Source organism: Phaseolus vulgaris, chromosome 11 (genome assembly GCF_051622355.1).
Source record: "Phaseolus vulgaris cultivar YP4 chromosome 11, ASM5162235v1, whole genome shotgun sequence".
NCBI classification, from domain to species: Eukaryota; Viridiplantae; Streptophyta; class Magnoliopsida; order Fabales; family Fabaceae; genus Phaseolus; species Phaseolus vulgaris.
In genome coordinates, this window is record NC_143508.1 from 12,563,290 (window position 1) to 12,588,113 (window position 24,824).

Sequence of the window (24,824 nt, forward strand, 5' to 3'; positions counted from 1 at the left end):
CTAATCTCCATTGAACACACTGAGATTTCACAAAACACAAAATCAAATACTAAACAAGAACTACACACAAGAACTTTGTTCCTTGAACCTTTCAAGAAAAGAAAACTCTCACAAACACAACAAAAAAAGTTGAAACCCTATCTGGATTTGCCTAAGAACAGAGAAAATATGAAATGAAAGCATCAGAGTCTTTCACAAAATATGAACACAACAAATTACAAACTCAGGAAAAACTTCTTCACAAATCAGAATGATCCAAGATTAAAAATAATCTCTAAGAACTCAAAGAATCTTTTTGCAATTTATTTTCTCAAGAATTTCGTTACTTTAAAATGTTTAGAAAACACCTTTTCATTAGTTACAAAGATTTCCAAAATACTTTTTCCTTTTACTAGAAATAGTTGTGTCAATTAAAATCAGATTGGTAATCAAAACAAAAATCTACTAAAAGTATTTAATTGATTCTTTAAAATAACTAACTATTTTTCTTTTAACAAAAGAAATCAACTTAAAACACTTGATTTATTTATTCAATTAACTGGTTGATTTCATTAAACAAAAAAGACAAAAACACTTAATATTAAAATCTTAAGGTCAAGTATTAAAACATTTGACTTTTAAATCATGAAAAATACTTTAGTATTTTCAGTCAGTTGATACGATAAATCAACCTGTTAAAATACTTTAATAAAGTTACAAAGCTTCAGTATAAGTGATTTTGGTCGATTAAAAACTTGGATCAACTATTTAAAAACATAACTGGCTTTAAAAACGTTTTCTTAGAGATGTCTTGAATCATAATGCATAGTGATGAATATACAACAAAATCAACCTAAACACAGACACACATGCACAATTTTGCAGTCTTCAAGGTTGATCTTTGAGCTTTGAGCACATCAAATCCATCCATTTTAGTCAACAATTTCAACGAATATTTGTTCATATCTGAACATGGCCCTATTCATACTTGCTCCACTGCAGTTTGTATACTTAACTTAAAAGAAGTTTACTTCATACTTTTTATTTACTATTACCATTTATTATTCGTATGGTTCATTGTAACTTTTTTTTCAGCTCGACTAAATAGAGTAAGTGATTTTCTCATCCCCAACAACTATAGCAATTAACTTAGTATATCTTCTTATTCATTTCTTTTATAAGTTCTCATTAAAAACATTATTTGAACACGGCTTAACTGTTTATCTTTTCTTATTAGTATAGTTTTGCTTTCACTCTATTTTGATCTAACTAAATAAAGAGTGTTAGGTTTAAGAAGGTGTAACTTAAACTCCTAAAATGTTGATAGTAACCACATATATCTCGTGACATCGAAAAATTGTATATTAACAAAACATCGTACTAAATTTATTACAATAAACTATTCAACTTTCAATATTTCATTTTAAGTGAAATACATATAATTTTCATCACTATATGTGTGAAGATTGATTCAAATAAAAATAGTTTAAGTTTTTCTAGAACATTTAGAGGGGTTAGACTGTCTATTGGTTCAAGATCGTCTAATGGGTTCATTGTCTGATGGATATCAACGTCTATTGAAGAACTGTTGTTTTGGATAGTGTAGTCCTTCGGTTTAACTTTCTTGTAACTGTTGGTGCCTCATGTTATTTTGAAATTGAACCAGTGTACATGTGTTGGGTTTGTATGAGAAACATCTTTAGTGGACGTTGTAAGACGTTTATTTTTTTTCTTGTATTTAAGAACTTTGAACTCGACTATTACTGTTTTAACGTAAGAGTTTAGAGTTTCACTGGGAGGATTCAGAGAGAAACTTCGAGTTCTAAATTTTAGAAATTATCACAGTGAACTTTGTCATGGATGTATATTGGTTATGGTTGAACCACATAAATTGTTTGTGTTTGATTTTTCCTACTCTGTTCTACCCTATTTTACATTTCCATTCTCAGTTTTTACATTTCCATATTATGTTAATTGATTAGACAATCTAGTGAATTGTATTTCTGCTTAACAATATGTAAGAAAAATATTCACAACTTAAAAAAGTGATTTCTATTTGTATGTGTCACCAAAATATTTTTTGTGATCTAGTGTTTGTGTTTTGCCCTTAGTGTCAAAACTTTTCAACATCGATGTTTGACTTTAGGTTGAGACTTTTCAATGTAATACTCTTTTGGTTGAGGAAAATGACATGTTTTATTTGAAAAACTATATTAGTCATACTGAAATGAGTACATATCACTCATAGAGTATGAGTATGTATGTGTCAATATCTTCTTCATAGAATGTGAAACCACTCTTTCAAACTTAAAAGACGAACTTTATTATTTAACTATACTGCATGAGATTTTTTTTTTTTTTGTATGTTTTTCTTGCAATTTGTCTAGTCCCAGTCATATAACAATTTTTTAAATAACATCCAACAAATAACAAACTAAGTTTAATTTTTACTTAACATAACTTATTCTATTATACATTTGTAAAATATATTAAAAGTTGATATTTTTATTATCATTAAAACTTATGATATGTTGGTATACATATTGACTTATCACTATTCTTTATTCCTTACTATTTTAGAAATGTATTGTATTGATATAATATTATAAAAAAATTCTAAAAGGAAAATTCTAAACAAAAATAGTTTTTTTTATATGTTAAAAATTAAATAAATAATAATAATATATGAGTCTTGGTTTATATCTATGAGAATTTCTTATGTTAAGATTTAAGAGTGGTTATTGATAAAAAAAATAAAAAATATTAACATGAAATTTTTCTATAAAAAGAATTATGTATATTTGATTCTCTAGTTATTTTGGAAGATTTTTTTTATCAGCAAAAAACGAATAAATAATAAGGGTATTTCAGGGATACCTCAACCCTTGTACAAGTAAGTCAACCCAAGGCTTCAAAAACAACAAGACATAAAACAAAGTTTCTAAGCAAAACAACAACCCAATTCTACCACTACCCACCAAATACTTTTTGATAGATTTCATGCAAACCAGCGGCTCAAGACACCAATCAGAGTAAAAAAAGCTAGCTAGTTGAACTTTCGAAGAAAACCACTACCATACCTTCAATTGCGACATTGTAAAAATTTCAATATGATCTATCCTCCCATTTTTAAAAGTCTTATGATTTTTATGTCTCCATAATTTACCTACGATTGTTATCCACATGCAACCCCATATCTGATTCACAACCTCATTGACCCTAGTCATCTTAAAATTTAAAAAGTATTTTTTTTTTGGCTCCCAATGATCTGTCGATGCTAGCCCCACCCACTCATAACACTTAGACCACACCCACCAAGCTACTCTACAAGTACAAAAAAAGATGAGACGTTGTTTCATCTACCTCCCCAGATAAACCACACGTATTGCTTCCCGTACTTATCCCCCTTCTCTCTAGATTCGCTTTAGATGCAATCTTATCTTCCATGATCCTTCATGTTGTGAATTGAGATGATGGTTGTGATTTTAACCTCCAAATATCTTCATACATAGCTACACCATCCACCTGAGCTTCCTCTTTAAGGACTCTGTAAGTTGATTTTACTGTGAAATCCTTTGTCTCGTTTTCTTTCCATACCCATACGTTCACCTTATCCACCTTTAAACTATTCTCTTCCACAAGATGTATCAAGTGTTTGCTCCAGATTCCTCTCCCATTCAAACAAATTCCTTCAACATCCTATATTCTAGGACCACTCTAGATTAGTTTTCCATTTCCCTCCTTGCCAAAGTTTGGCTTCCTTATCAGAGCAAATTGAGAAAAGCCTTGGAAAATTATCCTTGAAACTCGCGTCTCCCACCTATAGGTCCTCCCATAAACTTATGTCCCTCCCATTCCCGACCTCCCATTTGAAATTATCCTCAAACTTGCCTTTCCAATCTTCAAACTTCCATACCTCTTTCAAATCTCTCCACCAAAGTGAATCTAACCTATTATTTCTCTGAGTCCTAAGATCCCTCCATTTCTAACACCTTTTTCCATAATCCCATCTTGTCATTACCCAATCGCCATATCCACTTTCCTAAAATAGCCACATTGAACCGACCTAGATCTATCATACCAAGCCCTCCCTCTTCCTTTAACTCACATACCATTTTCCACGATGCCCATGCTATTTTCCTTCCTTCAGAGCTCCATCCCCACAAGAAATTCCTTTGTAACTTCACAATCTCCTTCACCACCATGACTGACATTCTATACAACGACAAATAGAACAAGGGGAGAGATGATAACATATATTTTATCAAACAAAGTCTTCATTCCATCGAAATAAACTTGTCTTTCCCTCTTCCTAGCTTGTTCCTCACTCTTTCCACCACCCCCTCCTAAGACTTGCTTCTTTTATGGCTCCCCTACTAACATGCCCAAATACTTAAATGGAGTTGTCATGACCTCGCAATTCAAGATCTCCGCAAAGCTCTATAACATATATATGTTGTTGAACCAAGTGTGTTCAAGCTTTGAAGAATCCAAACCCTTTGAAGGTTGATGAAAGGCTAGATGTGCTTGTTGTTGTTGAGCTGTCTTTTAGATAGGATTTGGGGTAGACTTTATGTATAATCCACTCTTGATTGAATACAAAGCATAAGCATTGTCAATCCTTTTAAAAGAAAATTGTTTTTTCAAACTAAGTGAAAAACAACCTATTGTTTTGTCGAAACAACCGATTATTTTATACTTAGGTGTTTTTAGAAAGGTTGAAAATTGTTTTCAATGGTTGACTTGCTGTCAAACCAAAACAACCGATTGATTCATGGAAACAACCGATTGCTTGTTTTGGGACCATAACAGAAAACTATTTTGTGCTTTGACTGAGCATTAAATGATTTTCTAACTGTTTACGCTCCAGTTTTTAATGTTTTGACCAATCTTTAAATGCAATTAATAGTTTGTTAAGATTTGGTAACAAACATCATCTTTGAATATATACAGAAAAACAGATTTGAGTTTTTCAAGAGTATTGAGATTTTGAAAAGTTGAGAATTGCTTAGAAATTGCATTTGATCAAAGAGTGTGAGATAAGATTTTTATCTTGTATTGATTTCAGATTTGTTCTGTAACAAGTGTAATACTTTGTATCTTTTGAAAGAAACCTTGTGTGTTTACTGAGAAGTGCTGTGTGTTCTTGAGGGGATCAAGATCAATATTCTTAGTGTTGTTGTGCTTGACCAAAGGAAATGTGTGTCTTGAGGGGATCAAGGTCACTTCTTTGGTTGTGTTGTAAGTGTTGAAGATGGTTGCTGCCCCTTCAAGACATGTGTTTGATGAAGACTTCTATGTACATTTCATATGTATTTTGCTTTGCTTTAAGTGTGTCTTAGGTAGTGCTTAGAGGTTGTTTAAGAGTGGACTTTTTGCTGAATAACTCACCTCATAACCACTGGCCATGTGATAAGAACAAACATAAGTTTTCTTAAACTGTTTTTCACATGTTTTACAAAAAACACGTTTACTGCATAAAAATAAATCTGTTCTTTTCTAAATAAACAGATTCTTTTTTAAACTGATGCCTTGGCTAAGTCTTGTGAAAATTAGATTTTGTGCATCATGTATTTTGACTAAGTCTTCTATCTTTCAAAACGACTGTGTTTCAAATAGTTAAGCTTTTCTATTTTCGTTTTGAAAAATAAATCTGTTCATCTGTAAATGAATAGATTCTTTTTGTCTCTGGTGTCATGTCTAGCTTAAACGTTTTTCAGTTTTATCTCTGCACCAGAATGGTTGACTAAGTCTCCTCACATAACAAATTCTCTAACTGTTTTTTGAAAATAAATCTGTTCATTTTATTTTCAATATGTTCATTTTATAACAACTTTAACTGTTTTTCAAAAATCTGTTATAAGTTGGTTTTCTATACAATTGAAAAACAAGTTTCACAGCAGAGAATTAAGAGTTTACAAAGAATTAGCATTTGTTCTCCAAAGATTTCGAAAATCACAAAGTGCTTGTTCTTGGTTTGGTTCCAAAAGCTTGGTGTGAGGTGCTGCTACTGTTCTAGCAATCTTGCCTACTGGTTTAAGGCAGATCTTTGTATCCTCAATCAGGTGTAGTCGTTTCACTTTTCATTTCTTGTAATAGTTTGGTTGAACACTCTTCTTGATAGGTTTTCTTGAAGAGTGTGGGTGTGCTGAAATAGTTTTTTTCAGCAAGAGTACCTAAGTTCTTGTAGGTTTCAAGGACAGTGGGAATTGTGTTTGTTTGTATTGTGGTTTAGTGAATTTCACCTTGGTTTAGGTGAAGACTGGATGTAGCTCAGTTGAGTGAACCAGTATAACTGCCTTGTGTTCATTCTCTCTCAATCTCTGCAAATTAAGTTTCTGCATAATTGATAAAACAGCAAAGAAATAAATCTGTTCTTTCTGGGCACGGTTCATATTGTTCTTAATTTATGGAAAACTGGTTGATCTCAATAAGAACACTTATAATCTGTTAAAAGCCATTAGAACAGGTTGACTGTAATAGATCACTCAATAAACTGTCAAGCCATTAATTGAACCTTAATCACTTGCTTGAAATTGAAGGTTGTTGTTTTGGTGGTTCACTGTTTTTCGTTCTAATATCAGTGTGTGAGCATCTGGAAAATATATCTGCAGATCTTGTGATTAACCTTGCTGTATAAACGCTTTTCAAACACACAAACAATGCCAAAATAAATCTGTTCATTGTCACATAAATCGATTTATTTTCTATAATCTGTGTTGAACACTGTTTCTACGAGAAGCTTTTAAAAGGTCAATTCACCACCCCCCCCCCCTCCCCCCCCTCTTGAACTTTGACACTATTAAACCCAACAGTAAGTAATCTAGGGTTGATTGCTTAGTGGATTCCCCAGTGGTTTCTGGGAAGACTGGATGTAGCTTTGGGTTTTGAGTGAACCAGTATAAACCTCTGTGTGCATTCTCTCTATCCTTAATCTCTTTAAATTCAGTTTTTATATTTGCAAACTGGTATAAACAACCGATTTTTTATGCGAAACAACCGATTGTTTATGCGAAACAACCGATTATTTTTCTGGTGTTGTACTTATTTGCTTTGTGTTTTGGCAAACTGAATTCTGATTCAAGTGTTTCTCGAAGTAATTTCATTCTTGACTTAAAATTTTGCGAAAACCCTCTTTAAACCATTCACCCCTTCTAGTTTAAAGCCATACAATCTAACAATTGGCATCAAGAGCTTGGTTCTTGAAATTTATTCAAGTGTGATCCTAAAACTGTTTTTTAATGGCTGATAGACTACCTTTTGGGGAAGGTGCTTCAATCAATAGACCACCTCTGTTTTGTGGTTTGAACTACCAATTTTGGAAAGTAAGAGTGAAAATCTTTGTGGAATCACTTGACAAAGGTATTTGGGTTGGAATTGAAAATGGTCCTTTTGTCCCAAAATTTGAAAAAGATGGATCTTCCATTGAAAAGCCTTGGTCTCAATGGACTGATTCTGAAAGCAAGAAGGCCAAATTTGATTGCATTGCTAAAAACATAATAACCTCTGCTTTGAATTCAGATGAGTTTTTCAGGGTCTCTCAATGCAAATCAGCAAAGGAGATGTGGGACACCTTGGAGGTAACTCATGAAGGTACCAATGAGGTGAAGAGAGCTAGAAAGCATACTCTAATCCAAGAGTATGAAATGTTCAGAATGCTCAAGGGTGAAACAATTGCTGAAGTGCAGAAAAGATTCACGCACATCATCAATTATCTCATGAGCCTTGACAAGACCTTTGAAAAGGAAGAGCTAAACATCAAGATTTTGAAATGTCTTGATAGAGCATGGCAACCTAAGGTAACTGCAATATCTGAATCTATAGATATAACATCATTGAGTATAGCTTCTTTGTTTGGCAAGCTTAGGGAATATGAGTTAGAGATGAATCGACTCAATGTTCAAGAAAGCGAAGACAAGCATGTAAGGAGTATTGCCTTGAAAGCTGTCAAACACAAAGGCAAGCAAGAATCCAGTGATGATAGTGATGAAGAGAACCTAAGCTTGCTATCAAGAAAGTTTAGCAAATTCTTGAAAAGAAACTGCAACAAAGACAATAACAAAGAAAGGTATGGAAACAAGAAATCCAATGATTTTAATTCCAATAACTATACTTATTTTGGTTGTGGTGAGCATGGGCACATAAAGGCAGATTGCCCAAACAAAGAAGGCAAGGTGAAAAAGCCTAGCTACAAGGAAAAGAAGGGCAAGACAAAAAGAGCCTACATAGCTTGGGATGAGAATGAAGTATCCTCATCAAGTTCATCATCAAGTGAAGATGAAAGAGCAAACATTTGTTTGATTGCTGAAGAAGAAGATGAATCTTGCAGCTCAAGTGAAGTAAGTTCTTGTGCTTCTTTAAATGAACAAAATTATAGTGAATTGCTTGAAGCTTTTCAAGAATCTCATGATGAAGCTAATCGATTGGTTCTTTCAAACAAACAATTGAAAGAACTTAACAGCTGGCTTAAAAAAGAGCTGGAAAAATCAAAGAGGAATTTTGAAAATCTGGAAGATCATTTCAAAAACTCTTCTTGCAAGTGTGACACTCTCTTTTGTGAAAATTGTGAAAACCTTGAAAAGAAAGTGCATTATCTTGTAAGTACTGTGGATAAGCTTTCTAAAGGAAAATCTAACTTTGAGAATGTCTTGGCATCTCAAAACTGTGTTTTTGGAAAGGCTGGTTTAGGTTTTAATCCACAAAACAAACAAGATAAGTTTTCAAAAAGTTTTTCAAGAAAGCCAGTAAAACAACAGATTGTTAAGTCGAAACAACCGGTTGTTACATGCTTTTACTGCATGAAAAAGGGCCATTCGGTTAGATTCTGCAAAATAAGAAAGTTTTCTGTTCCAAGAGGCTTCATGAAATGGATTCCTAAAGGATGTGTGGTTTCAAATGAGAAAAAGAAATCAGTTGGACCCACATTTGTAAAGAGACCAAATCTTGTTGCTTGAACTCATGTTTATGCAGGAAATCTAAAGAAGTGTGAGGGACTGAGTCCTATGATCAAGTTCTTGGAAGAAAAAGGTTAACATTGAAGCTGAATCAATGTTCTATATTTGTCCAAAGGGTCTCAATGGTCAAAAAGAGGCTTCTTGATCAAAAGCATATGGCTCAATGAAGGATCATCACAAAGGATAAGACATTTCTTATCTCTAACCTTTATTCCTGTTCAAGTTCATAATCATGTTTAAATATCTCTTTTAAAATGTTCAAATTCATCTGCTTTGAATTCTTTCTGCTCATAATCAAAAATTCAAAATTTGTTTTACTGCTTCAGAAAAACAACCGATTGTTTCCTCAAAACAACCGATTGTTTTGTGTCTGACAACACTGTGAAGGAATCAATTTAATTTATTTTTTGAATTTCTATTTATGAAAGAATCCTTGGTCAATGAATCTGTGTTGGAAGCTGATCACATTCAGAAAGGAGTTACAACAAGTCATAAAGGAATATATTCCAAACTCTTGAAAATTTAAGAGCTTTTATGACTAGTCAAAGATCACATGTGATGACCATGTGATTTTCTGCTTTTTCTGACGTTTTCTGTGCAGGGCTTGGTCAAGTCTTTTCTCTCTGAAAATCTGGTACCCACTCACGTCATTGAATGCATTGTGATTCTATTTTTTGCTTTAAAATCTATTGCAGCTGATCTCTTTCACAAGAACTACCAATTGAGCCATCTCTTGCAACATCTCTTGATCTTTTTGTGTGAGTTCTCTCTGCCCCTGTTTCTGCCATCATGGAATCAACTCCTCCCACCTCAAAGAGAGTTAAAACCAGAGCAGTAAGGTCTGGAGGGAGACTAGAAGGATGGTTTTCTGGTGATAATGATCTTATAGAAAGGTATAGATTTGAGACTAGCACAAAGGTGATAAACAACCCCAAAGTTGTTTCCTTTGATTGGCTGAAAATCCAAAAGCTAGATAATGTAAGGATGCTGCTCAAAGATCAATCTCTCAGAAAGTTCTTGGAGATGAAGGGGAACATCTACTCAGATTTGATTAGAGTGTTCTACAGAAATCTCAAAATTGAGGGAAACAACCTTGTCTCTCATGTGAAGGGTGTAGATATGGAGATCACCTATGATGTGTGGACTGCAGTGGCGGGTCTGAAGTATTCTGGCCTTAGAATCAACAAGGGAAACCTTGGTGTAGTAGAGGATTTCAACAAAGTCCAATAATGCAAAAGATGTTTGAAAAATCAAAATGCTCAAGTAAGGACTTGTTCAGTTGGAGGCTTGAGGCTTGATGAAAGGTTGATGGCCCTTATTGTAACTTGGATTCTAACTCCAAGGGGGAGCAATCATTCTGTTCGTACAGAGGAATACCTTGTGTATATCTACTGCATAATGAAGAAAATTAGAATCAATTGGATCCACATCATCAAGGAACACATGCAAAAAGCCATGAGGTTAAGTGACTATCACTATCCATATGCTATTTTGATTTCTAAATTTTTGTTGTATTTTGAAGTGAAACTGGAAGATGAGTCATCTGAGTTGGTTAAGTCAACTCAAGAGATGAACAATGGCTCTCTTAGCAAGATGGGATTCACCAAAATAGGTGGCAAATGAATAAGCAAATATGGTGACCATGGTGCCTCATCAAGTGTTGTTGCTGATCTTAATGAAGAGGAGCATGTTGCTAATATGGATTTTCAACATGAAGATCAACCTGAAACCAATCAAGATGCTGGACCCAGTGCTGGAAATCAGGAAGATGGAATGCCAACCATGTCTTCTTTTGAGAGATACATGGTCAATAGGCTTGATGGATTTGCGGAGAATCTAAGAAATCTTCATGATTTGTGTGTAAGCAACTTCCAGAGCATTGATAACAGGTTTAATAGCATGGATTCACGCTTCATGACATTGGATGAATAGATTGAAGCTGTTCAGAACCAGATTTTTGATCTACAATATGCCAAAGATGACTAAAGAAGAAAAACAACCGGTTGATATCGCGAAACAACCGATTGTTTTTATGGCTTGTATCAGTCTTTCTATTTCTGCTCTTTAATTCTGTTTTATCAAGAACAATTATCTTTATCTCTCTTCTTTTTGTCTATTTGTGAAGACAAATAGAGGGAGATTTATGTTGTGTGTGGTTTTCGTTATTATTTCTATGCTTTATATATATGTAGTTAATTTTATTTAATTAAGTTCTTTATAATTAGATATCTTATATTACAATTTAATGTGTATATATATATATCAATTTCATTTCACATTATTATTATTATTATTATTATTATTATTATTATTATTATTATTATTATTATTTATTACTAAAATTAGAATCTAAAGAAGTCTCAATTTGTATCCGCAAAAAGACTGACATGGCAGATGAATTGTATTCTTATTGACTTTTCCTATTTTTAATATTTTCAAAGACAAATTAGAAAAGAAACCATACATATTCAGGCAAAAACTCGAATGTTGTCTAAAGGTCCCTTTACTAAATTGAGATGATTAAAACAGTAACCAAATTAGGGATAAAACAAAATTTTGCGTTAAACAAAAAATACAAAGCATGTTCAACATCTAATATCTAATTTGTGCCGAATACAAATTGATGTTATTGTCCAAAAATTAGCTACGCGTTCATTGCAAAGCGGTTAAAGCTATGTTTGGCAAGGGATCTCTCCAAATCGCACTGTCTCATCTACATCATCCAACTAAAACTTCATTTTTTTCTCCAATTATACATATTTTTTTAATATTAAATATTAAAAAAATTAAATTTATATAAATTTCAAATCAAAATATCAAATAAAAAAAATAGAGAAAGATTAAATAATTATAAAAAATAACAGTGTCTAATCCTATAATTAAGTTAGAAAATTAAGAATAAAAAAATTAATATAATTTTTTTAATCATTTAAAAACTAAAAATATTTTATTAATTTAAAATAGAAACAAGTATAAGGATGGTAATCAAATATTGGGATGATTACAATTCTTTTATCCAATTTAAAAAATAAAACATTATTATACCTAGTCAAAAATCAAAGACGAATTCGAATAATAATTGAGAGAAAAATTTAGTTGTCATCCTTAAATACAACCATCATGATATATGATTAATTTTTTAGGGTATCAAACTGTTTATTTATTTATTTATTATATACTCTTTCCTTCTATTTATTTTCAATTTTTCATATGCTATTTATATAATATTATAAAATTTAGGATAATATTTTTTAAAAGCAATATTAGTTACTATTTTTTCAATTATTAGACTCTTATTTTTCATCTAATAGTTAGTTAATTTACATTTATTTCTTTATTATATCCAAACAAAAAATATCAACTTTAAAACAAATTTACTTAAATAAAAACTAATTTTAATTACAATAAATTTTAATAATAATGACGATAATAATATATTGAACTCACACTTGTCTCAAATACTTAATTAGAATGTACCCAAAGTAAATTTATCATTTAGATCTTACAGTAGTTCTTCTGTATCAACTCTTCCACGTTAAATTTAAAAATCTTCTTAGGTTTTAACTTTAACAATCTATAAGAACTTAAATTAATCTTTCAATTTTAAGACAATAATTTGCTTTAGTGATGTGGAACGCTAAGTTCAAATCATTTAAATTTTGTAAAGTTATGAAAATAATCATTAATTTCACAACCCATTTTATCTCTTTTTTCCATCTTAATTTCAAATGGTCAGATATTATTTCACTTACGTACATTCTCCATAAACCCTGTATCCCTCAACATTGATCAATGCACGATCCTTGAAGAAGCAATGCAAAGTTTGTATTTAAAAAAAAATTATATTTAAAAAATTAAAAACATATTTAAAATATTTAGTATATAGAGAAATTTTATTTTTAGCCGACTTTAGTGAAAATACCTAAGTAGCTAATATAAACTAGTTTATAATTACGTAGATCATATGTTATGAATCAAAACACATATCATAACAAAATTTAAAATTAAAATAAATTTAAAATTTCAACTAATGTTTAAATTAAAGATACAATAAAATTAATATATGAATAATAATGTTATAATTTTTCTATCAAATGTTACATCAAATATTTAGATAACATAGAAACAAATGTATTTGGAGATAAGATTTTTGCTATGTTCTCTCTCTTCCGAAGGGTTTTGGCTCGACTAGGGTTTGTGTGGGTGACTGTTCATTCTCCAACTTGGTGGTGGATGGTGGTGGCGCAGGAGTCGTGGGTGTTGGTCGGTGGCGGCACAGTAGTCTGTCGAGACACTGGTGGTGGCGCGACGACTCTCTTCGTCTACATCCAAGGTGTATTCTTTGTAAGAAATTATGTAAATTAATTTCTATAAAGTTACTTACATGACTTAGAGTTGGGATTTTGGGCCCAAATGTGATTTAATGATAATAATAGAATTAAAGGACCCGCTGGTTAACGTGAGAATATATATCTGATGACACCTAATGAAAACCTACATCTGTTGGAGATTGGGAATTAAGGGCAATAGGGTTTTGTCTATACAAATAATAGTTGTCTCACTGTTAGCCATCAAAAAAGTGTGTGACAAGAACGAAATTGCTAAGAGATAGATTGGGACAAATGAGATAAAGTAACTGCTCAAGTAGGATCACTCATGGATCAAGGTAAGTGTCTATTCCTTCTTGATTGTATGAATATGTGTGAGAATCATGATGTGATAATATCTATATGTGAACATTATTGTACGTGTTCATAATCATGTTTTAATTTACATTTATAATTACGTAAAATCATTAGCAATTTTTTTTTATATATATATATATATAACTTCATTTTTTATATGTTATGGATCAAAACACACATCATAACAAAATTTAAAATTAAAATAAATTTAAAATTTCAACTAATGTTTAAATTAAAGATACAATAAAATTAATATATGAATAATAATGTTATAATTTTTCCATCAAATATTTAGATAACATAGAAACAAATCTATTTGGAGATAAGATTTTTGCTCTATTCTCTCTCCTCCGAAGGGTTTTGGTGCGACTAGGGTTTGTGTGGGTGGTCGTTTATTCTCCAACTTGGTGGTGCAGGAGTCGTGAGTGCTGGTCGGTGGCAACGCGGTAGTCTGCTGAGACGCTGGTGGTGGCGCGGTGGGTCTCTTCATCTGCATTCAAGGTGTATTCTTTCGTTAAATTTCTTCTTGGAAATTCTATTGCACACAACCAAAGTTGTCACCTTATTCGTGTAGCCAATTCTAACTTGTGGTAAAGTCGCGATTTTTATCGAAATTTGTGGTAAAGTCACGATTTTTATCAATATTTGTGGTAAAGTCAAGATTTTTAGGTGGTGCGGCCAGTGGAATGGTGGCGGCTGACGTGGGTTGGTCGGTAGCTTGTTAGCCTTTGAGAATGGCGGAGGGCTCTACGGATTTCCTCATCCCATGGGCTTGTTTGATGGATCGAGAAGTGTTCCCTAATAAAAAAGTGTTTGCTATGCCAAGACAAAGGAAGACTTTTACTCAGGCTTTAGGAAATACATGTGACATTCCTTTGTCCCAGCTACCTACTCCTTGTATTAAGGGAGACATTATTGTTGTCCAGATTGATGAGGCAGATTACTTGGCTGGTCTTGAGGATTGCAAGACCCATCCTCATGGTTGGATTATTCTATCTAAGGGGGGTAAAACTCTCACACGCCTAGAGTTAACTAAAAAGTTGCAGCTATTGTGAAAGGCTCTTGAACCGTGGAAAAAATCCTATTGGGAAGGGTTTCTATGAGTTTGAGTTTGCTTCTTTAGAAGACATGCGATGGGCCCTCGGAATGGGTTCCTTGAAGTTATCTCTTGGTTTCTTGAGATTTTTTGCCTAGACAAAAGACTTTGTTCCAACTACCATGAAAAGTACCAAAACTCAGGCTTGGATTAGAATCTACAAATTGTCTTTGGAGTATTGGAGACTAAGGGCGATATTTTCCATCATTAGAGGTTTTGGTACTCCTTTGTCTTTGAATGAGCATACTATGAGAAAGAATAAGGGTGTGTTTGATAGAGTGTTGGTGGATATTGATCTGTTGTCCCCTCTTCCCGATCACCTCTTGGTTGAACGTCCAGACTTTGCTTTTGTAGCTGATGTGGAATATGAATGGCTCCCTCAATTTTGCTCTCACTGTAAGATGATTGGGCATGAGCTTGCTCAGTGCCGGGTGATTCATTATCAGGGTCGTGTTCCTGGGCCTCAACATGAACCTTCTTAGAAGACAACTTCTGATGAGCGGGAATAGGGAAGGACCGCGGTTCCTAAACAACGTAAAGAGTATCAGAAGAAAGATTTACAGCCAAAGCTCGTGGAAGGCTCCACTGATAAATTGAACATTGATGCTCCTAGCGGGGCTAACGTAGGGCCACTCTTTGGTCACCTTGCTTATAATAAAATAGGCATTGTGAAGAATGATTTTGCAGATATGCCTCGGATTATGATAGGTCCCCATCCAGGCAAGGGTTGTCCATTCCCACTTCGAATTTCCAAAAACCGGGGATGCTAAGGAATTCACCTGCTCTTATGCAAGCCAAGAGCTCAAAGTCACATTCATTTACGACTCCTATTGATGATGATCATGTGGAGGTCTCTACTCCTGCGGTTGTACCATCTCCATTGCATCCTACCTCTCCTCGGAGGGCTAAATCACCTGCAGATTTTAAAGCACCAATCAATACTCCAATTGATGGTCGTCATGTGGAGGTCTCTGCTATTGTGATTGTACCATCTTCGTCGCCTCATACCTCCCCTCGGAAGTTTAGGGTTTAAGGTTTAGGGTTTAAGGCTAAATCCCTTGGGGATGTTAAAGCACCATTGGAGGTCCTGTGAAACCACTTTTCCTTTCTTAATGGTTTGGAAATTACAGATGTTGTTTCAAAATTTTGGGTGTCAGTGATACTAGGGAGGAAATAGTTTGCACTAAAAGAAAACCAGAGAGACCACCTAAACACCTTCAAAGCTAAAACATTTATCATGCAGAAGACAAGTTACAGAAATAAATTCATCATTGACCAAGAAAATTTGGACAAGATTAGGAACCGAAAAACACCAAAGCTTAGCAGCTGTATTAACAATAGGAGACGTAGCCACCAAATGCATATTAACATATTTGAAAAGGATGTCGAAAGCACCAGTGTACGACATCATAGGTTCAACAAGAAAAACCAGGAGGGATTTATGTAGTTTAAGTAAACTAATCAACATCTCCACATTTTTGTGATTTCCTAGTCCTCTAACATTTCAGAAAAATGAAGAGACCTTCATTGCGATGTTGTAGAGGGAACTACCTTAGCAGTATTTTTGGATTTACCAGTCCCCTTATGGTGCTAACACATACTTGGTTAGACGGTTTTTGTGGAGGGATCGTAGTTCCTTCATAGGGCCTTGGTGTATTATGGGAGATTTTAATGTTGTGCTCTCGGGGAATGACTGTAAATGGGGGGTGGCTCCTAATCAGGTTTCTTGTAATGAATTCCTTGAATGGATTAATACTAATGATCTTTCTTGTATTCCTTTTACTGAATCTTGTTATACTTGGTGGAATGGATGGAGAGGGTTGCATATAACTCATAAAAGACTGGATAGGGCTTTATGTAATGGAGTGGCGGGATGAATGAGATTCTTGTACTTATCAGGTTCTTGTTAAAAATTGTTTTGATTAGAGTTTAGGGTTTAGGGTTTTATTCTTGCTAATCTTGTTAGTAATTCTTTGAGGAAGGTTTACAATTTTCGTTTCTTTTCTATGTGGCTTCAAGACACATCATGTCTGAAGCTTATTCATGATTCTTGGGCTAATAAGGTTGTTGGTTGTCCTATGTTTATTTTGCAACATAAGTTAAAATTTTTGAAAATTGAACTCCGAGATTGGAATAAAAATTCTTTTGGTAATGTTCACAATGCAGTTCTTCTTAAGTAGGGTCTATTCCTTGGTATTCAACAAAACTTAGAGATTCCTAGTTTGTCTGATATTGTAGAGGAAGTTCTTAATAGAGGTATCTCTAAGCTTGTGAATGATAAGAAAATTATACATATGGCTAGTCCACAAGGTTATCTCACTCCCTCTCATATTTTATATGTTGATGACATATTTGTTTTCTGTAGGGGGGATATTAAGTCTCTTAGAAATTTGAGTGCTTTTTTAAAACATATGGTGATTTTTCTTGTCAATATGTTAATAGCTCTAAAAGTAGTTTTTTCACCATGGATAATTTTGCAAGATTTGTCACCAAAACTCAGCGTATTCTTTCTTGTAGTCATGGTTGTTTTCCTTTCAAGGAGTGCCTATCTTTGTTGGTGCTCCAAAGTTTCGATGATAAAGTCAAATTGAAGCTAGCATCTTGAAAAGGTAAATCTCTTAGCATGATGAGTCAGATTTAGTTGGTGATTACTGGATTTCTAGCTTATTGCTTTAATATGTATATGTGCTATGGTATCGAAATTTTATTTGGATTGGTGATATTTTGAAAACAGACATAGTCACTGTGAATTGGTATACGATTTGTTCTCCTCTTGAGAATGGATGTTTGAATATTATTAATTTTTGTCATGAAAATAATGCATATCTTCTTAAGCTTTCTTGGAACTTTACTTATAGCAACAGACCTTGGCCTTTTCTCTTGAAAACCAAGGTTCTTAAATCAAAATACGATTTTATAATGGTTTATAGATCCTCATCTCTTTGGCCTGGAATTAAGCAGTTTTATTCTACTATACTTGATTATACTTCTTGGACTGTTGGTACAGGTTCTTTTATTAATTTATGGAATGATTAATGGTGTTCTACTACTTCTTTAACAAATATTGCAAGGTTATCTGATGGTGCTAGCATTTCGGATACAGTATCTCAGTTTTGGACAGGTTGTGATTGGAATATTCCCTTATCTTTACAACATATGCCTCATTTTTTTAAGCATATCATGGTTAGGGAGGAACAAAATATTCCTTATTGGATTCTAGATGAGTCTGGTCCTTTCACTCTTAAATTGGCTAGGACTTTTTTCTTGGAACCAGAAGTTCCTTATGGTTGAGGTAAATTCATTTGGTCTTCATCTATTCCGCATTCCAAAACTCTAGTACTCTGAAAAGTTTTTCATGGGCGGCTTCCTATAGATAAGCATATTCAAAATAAAGGTTTGCATATATGTTCTATGTGTACACTTTGTGAAAAACATAAGGAATCTATTTAACATTTATTTTTTGAATGTTCTAATGCTTTGTATATTTGGAGTTGGGTTCGGTAGATTTTTCTTACTTCTCATTTCTCTAATAAGGATGATCTTCTTTCTTTTATTAAGAGGGATGGTAGTCCTTTGGTTAAATTGATTAAGCTTGTTGTGATAACTTTTTCTATTTGGATGATATGACGTATGAAGAATTATGCTATATTTCAGGATAAGATTGATGTTTCTAGGTCTATTTTGGTAATTAAAGATTTAACTTGTCTAGTAGGAAATTCGTTTAAAGCTTCAATGAATAATGATATGTTGGATTTCAACGTGATTAAGTGTTTTGGTATTAATACTTGTGGTGATAAAGTTCTTCGTCTTCTTCCTGTTAGATGGGAGTTTCCTTCACCTGACTGGGTTAAAATTAACGTTGATGGGGCTGTATGGGGTTTTGCTAATTGTGGAGATATTTTTCATTGGAGTATGGGAGAGTTTATTGGTGCTTTCTCTGCGTTTATTGAAGTTCAGACTGCTATGATTGCTGATTTTTATGGAGTTATACATGCTATGGAGGAACCTCAAAAGATGAGACTTACTAATGTCTGACTTGAATGTGATTCTGCCTTGGTTTGTGTTGCATTTACTGCTATGACTAATGTTCCGTGGATGCTTCGTAATTGATGGAATACTTGTCTTAATTACTGTGGGAAAATCAGGTTTAGGGTTAGTCATATTTTTCGTGAAGGGAATGTGTGTGATAAGTTGGCTAATTTAAGATTTATTCATAGAGAATCATTTTATTCGTATAATAGGTTTTCATCTATCTGTTCTTAAAATTCTTTATGAATAGGTATAGTTTACCTATGTATCGTTTTTGTTAATATATGAGTTTTGGTCTAATCTCCATATTTTTGTATTTTTTTTTTCTTTTTTGTAATAATAATTTTTTTTTTCATGTGATGACAGATGATTGTTGTTACTTGAGATGTCAAGTTACATAGTAATACCTAACATGAAAACTTTTATATAAAAAAATAACATTATATTTGACTTATAAATTAACATTTATCAACAACCCTCTAAACTACTCTTAACTCCGTAGAGATTTCATTTAACAATTTTCTATCTACTACGGGAGTTCTCAATTGTTGAATATACGTAATTATCACCCACAATTTATTATATGAAACTTTTATCATCTCTTCCCTACATGACAAATTTTTGTCTTCTTAACTTAATGTATGTATAATTAGAAAATGAATATAATATATTAATTTAATACATAGATCTTAATAATACTTTTTTGGCAATTATTATACATACAATCCTAACAATAACATCAATCTCCTAATTACTTTTTTTTTTATATATATATTATTAGACTCCAAACATATCATCAATCACACACCTCATATTTTATTACATAATTTATAATAAAACATCTTTAAACTTATCCATATAGTATATAATACTTACAAACTAAAAAAAGAAATACATATTTCTCACAAATCATGAGTAGTTAGAACAAAATGATTAAAAAATTACAATTTTAATTTTACTGAGTGACTAACCGTAGCTTATGCAAAATACATTAGATAAAAATATATGATCTCAACTTCATTTTACTTTAATGAATTTAACCAGAAATATAGTATAATTTTTCTATTTTTCCCTACTCTAAATATTTCAAAATCATAGACAATAACCTATAATTGCAATTAAAACCACATTTATCTCGTGACATCAAAATTTCGTATATTAACTAAACATCTTATTAAAAGAATTACAATAAACCATTCAACATTCAATATACTTCATCATATTAATTTATTTTTTAGTCAATTTAACTAACTTAAAAAGACTTGGTAAAATAAATTTAGAAAAGTGAGACAAATCATAACTTAGTGTTAGGATGTCTAACTCACAAATCAAAATATTATAAAAAATTTACTCCAACAATTTTTTTTTTTATTAAACTCTTATATTACATGCGAAAAAGAAAACCTTAACATTTAAGGAAATAAAAAAAAATCAATTTTTTATAATTCATAATTCTCCACGACCATTTAACCGGTATGATAAAAAAAAAAAAAAATAATAATTAAATAGAAATAATTATATGTAGGAAATAAATATTTGATATTTTAATTTATATACTCAATATAACTTCAAATTTTAAATTTATTATGTATCGGTCGACCCCAGACGACCGAAAGCTACACATTAAATAATAAAATATGATAAACACGTGGCAAGGAAACGGTTATAACCAGCGTTGAATAAGTCAAAGACACTACGAAGAGCACTCCCTTAATACCAGGTAACCAGCGTTGGCACTACGAAGAGCACTCCCTTGATACCAGGAAGCCACTACACACAACCCAAGGACCACTACGTATGTCTTTAGTAACCGGTTACCTGGCCCACACAAATGAAAGCCCAAGTCAACCTATAAAAGGAACTTCCGAAAGGGGGAAAGGTACGTTTTCATAATATCAGAGAGACAAAACTAAACCCTAGCACTGACTTGAGCGTCAGAGTGCAATCGCAGGTACCCCCGTCGACCGGACGAACGTATGCGCGAAGGAGGAAGGACTCGAAGAATTAGGTAGCTACAAGCACGACAACAACTGTGTATCGATGTGGATCAACATTACTCTGGCCCTGACATCCACACATGTACAATTGGCGCCCACCGTGGGGCCATGTAATCTTATTTTTCCCATACATAAGGATTTTAGCAAGCAAAGATGGTTTCGGCAGTGAACAACACCAACAATGATAACACAACGGAAGAGCAGATGATGATGCTCCAAACACTCCAGACTCAGATGCAAGAATTGCTTCAAAAAGGAGTTACAGACCAATTGCGTCATGAGGAGGACAGGCGTAAGCAAGAAGAAGAGCGACAATGACAAGCAGAAGAATTGGCTCAGTTAAAGGAGCATAATAAAAGACTACTCGAACGACTTGAACAATCTAAACGAGAGGGACACTCACGTGCGCCCACACCACCTCCACATCAATCTGGAACAAAGATACTCATCCAGGCAGTACCCCATACATCGTTCAACCAGCAAACCCACCAAAGTGTTAAACACGTTATCCCAAGCAGAGTGGCAAACCCAAGGGGCCATCCTTTCACGGATGACATTATCGCTACACCTCTCCCTAGTAAATGGAGGGGTCTAACCATGAACCTTTATGATGGTTCCACCGATCCGGACGAGCACCTAAATATTTTCAGAACGTAGATGATTCTGGACACGGTTGATCAAACGGTGTGGTGCAAAGTCTTTCCCACATCACTCAGAGAAGGACCTCTCAGATGGTTTACTGACCTTCCTCCTAACTCCATTGCCAGTTTTGACGTTTTGGAACTAAAATTCACTACTCAATATGCCACAAGTAGACCCCATCGGACGTCCTCCATGTCTCTCCTTAATGTCAAGCAAGAAAGAGGAGAGTCATTGAGAGCTTTTATGGACAGGTTCAGCAAGGTCTGTATGGGAATACAAAATTTGAATCCGGATATAGCAATGCACCACTAGGTGTCGACCATACTCCCTAGACGATTTACAGAAAGTCTCATCAAACGACCACCGTACGACATGGACGAATTAAGAACAAGGGTGAAAAAATTCATGCAAATTGAAGAACACGTTGACTATCACAGGAAGACACATGTTGAAAATACAGAGAAAAACAAGGGAATTCGTCCTCCAATGGTGTCGGTCGATTGAGATCGGTATCACTCTAATAGAGGCCCGCGTTTCCATAATTACACCCCGTTGATCGTACCTAGAGGGAAAATTCTAGACGAGGCCTTACAAACTGAATTAATCCCAATATAAAAACAAACACAAACACCTCCCAATGCCGATACAGCTAAGCGTTGCCAATATCACCGCAATTACGGTCATATGACTGAGGGTTGTCAGGCATTGAAGGATAAAATAGAAGAGCTTGTTCAAGCCGGTCATGTTTGCAAGTGTGTTAAGACAACCATGTCTACACCTCGGTCGCCCCAGCGCGACATTGATTATTCCCGGGAGAGGGAACGCCCTGGACGAAGAGATGACCGAAACCACGACGACCACCATCGCACAAATAGGAGAAAACGAAGCGAAAGTCCGGTCAGACGGACAAGACCTCGAAGTGAAAGTCCTGAACGTAGAAGCCGAACCCATCAGAAATTTTGTGAAGTTATCAACACGATTGTCGGACCAGTGTTGCTCGTCGTACCTCCACAAGAAGTTAACTATATAGCAGGCGGTTTCGCTCTGGAGGATGCTCCAATTCGGCAAGGAAGAAACACTTGAGGGCGATTCAATCTGTCCATTCGGCCTCCACACTTCGCCGACCGCACATACCACCAATTACATTCATGGACAACGACTTTACCGCGATTGACCCCGCTCAGGACGACCCCATGGTCATAACCGTGGAAATTGATAAGTTCGCAATTGCTAAAGTTTTGGTGGACCAAGGTAGTTCGGTCGACATCCTTTACTGGGAGACATTTAAGAAAATGCAAATTTCAGATGTAGAAATACAGCCTTATAACGAACAGATAGTTGGATTTTTAGGAGAAAGGGTGGATACAAGAGGATATATTGACTTATTCACTACTTTCGACGACGACTATCTTAGTAAAACTATCAACATACGATACCTACTGGTCAACGTCAATACATACTACAATATCTTGCTCGATCGTCCATCCATCAACAGATTGAAAGCTATTGTTTCGACCCCTCATCTGGCCATGAAATTCCCTTCCGTCAATGGAAATATCGCAACAGTGCATGTAGATCAGAAAACGGCACGAGAATGCTATGTGGCCAGCCTGAAAGTCGAGCTAACCAAACGACTCTACACCACAGTGAATGACCGATCTCCAGGCCGAAGAGGTCGGTCACCAGAAAGGCGTTCTAGAGGAAGAGGTTCTAGAAGGCACTTGGTTGCTCTCGTTGACCTAGATCCCCGGCTGGACGATCCTCGCATGGAGGCCGAGGAAGATCTTCAACCCATATTCCTTCATGACAAGGACTGCAAAACACACATGGGAACGTCCCTCAAACAGGACGACCGAGAAAAGATCGGTAAGACGCTAATAAAAAACATTGACCTTTTTGCTTGGACTGCTGCAGATATGCCAGGGGTGAAATTCGATGTTATCACTCATCGTTTGTCCGTATATAAAGAAGCCAAGCCGATCGCCCAAAAGAAAAGAAAGTTGGGTGAAGAGCGGCGCAAGGCCGCACGAGAGGAAACTCATAAACTGGTGCGAGCTGGTTTCATTCAGAAAGCCCGTTACACAACATGGTTGGCCAACGTTGTAATGGTCAAGAAAGCAAATGGAAAATGAAGAATGTGTGTAGATTATACAGATCTTAACAAGGCATGTCCGAAGGATTCGTATCCTCTACCTACCATCGACCGACTGCTCGACGGCGCGGCCGGACACCAAATCTTAAGTTTCCTCGATGCATACTCAGGATATAATCAGATTCAGATGCACCATCACGACCGAGAGAAGATAGCATTCAGAACAGACTCCGACAATTTCTTCTATGAGGTCATGTCGTTCGGCCTCAAAAACGCTGGAGCCACTTATCAACGCCTAATGGATTATGTTTTTCATGATATGATCGGACGGAACGTAGAGGTGTATGTTGATGATATTGTTGTTAATTCAGATTCGTGCGAACAACATATCTCAGATTTGAAAGAAGTGTTTCAAGCCTTGCGTAAATATCGCATGCGCTTAAACCCTGAAAAATGTGCGTTCGGCGTAGAAGGTGGAAAATTCTTAGGTTTCATGCTCACCCATCAGGCATAGATGCAAATCCTGAGAAATGCAAGTCTATTACAGAAATGAGAAGTCCCAGAGGACTCAAAGAAATTCAACGACAGATCAGTCGCCTTACTTCATTGTTTCGGTTCGTACCTAAACTTGTCGAACAAACGAGAGCTATCATTAAACTGTTAAAGAAGACGACCAAGTTTGAATGGAGGGACGAATGCGAACAAAATTTTCTCCAGCTCAAAGCATTTCTGGCGTCCCCTCTGGTCATCCAGAAACCGAACACACGCGAGCCCATCATAGTCTACCTTGTTGTCTCTAATGAAGCGATAAGTTCTGTCCTCGTGCAGGAAATAGGAGCAGAGGAACGACCGGTATATTTCGTCAGTCGAGTATTGCACGACGCAGAAGTCCGATACCAAATGGTCGAAAAAGTCGTGTTGGCTTTAGTCATCACCGCACGATGGTTGCGGATGTATTTCCAGAACCACCGAGTCATATTTAAAACTAACTATTTCATCATGAAGATCCTCACTAAACCTGATTTAGCCGGATGAATGATAGGTTGGGCGATTGAGCTATCAGAGTCATCGAGTACCAACCCAGGGGAGCCATTAAATCCAAGGCTCTTGTTGATTTCGCAGTAGAACTCACTCCTTATCCGACCGAAGAGGTGGAATCTAGATAGAAGTTGTATGTAGACGGTTCCTCGAACAATTGTTCATGCGGAGCAGGAGTTGTGTTGGAACGACCAGGTGAAATTGTTATTAAACAGGCCATGAAGTTCGAGTTCAAAACTTCGAACAACCAAGCCGAGTATGAAGCTATAATCGTCGATTTTCACTTGACAATCGAATTAGAAATAACTACTC

At 34.8% G+C, this 24,824-nt stretch overlaps 1 protein-coding gene across 1 annotated transcript; it reads left to right on the top strand.

Annotated features, from left to right (window-relative positions):
• The first annotated feature begins 22,530 nt into the window (after positions 1-22,530).
• LOC137834506 (uncharacterized) lies at positions 22,531-23,514 on the top strand. Its single transcript, XM_068642539.1, has one exon. The coding sequence runs from the start codon at positions 22,531-22,533 to the stop codon at positions 23,512-23,514; it is 984 nt and encodes a 327-aa protein (XP_068498640.1).
• Positions 23,515-24,824: the final 1,310 nt, after the last annotated feature.

Bases quoted from the DNA above. Each gene is read 5' to 3' on its own strand.
- LOC137834506 (XM_068642539.1), top strand. From the start codon at position 22,531: ATGGACAACGACTTTACCGCGATTGACCCCGCTCAGGACGACCCCATG.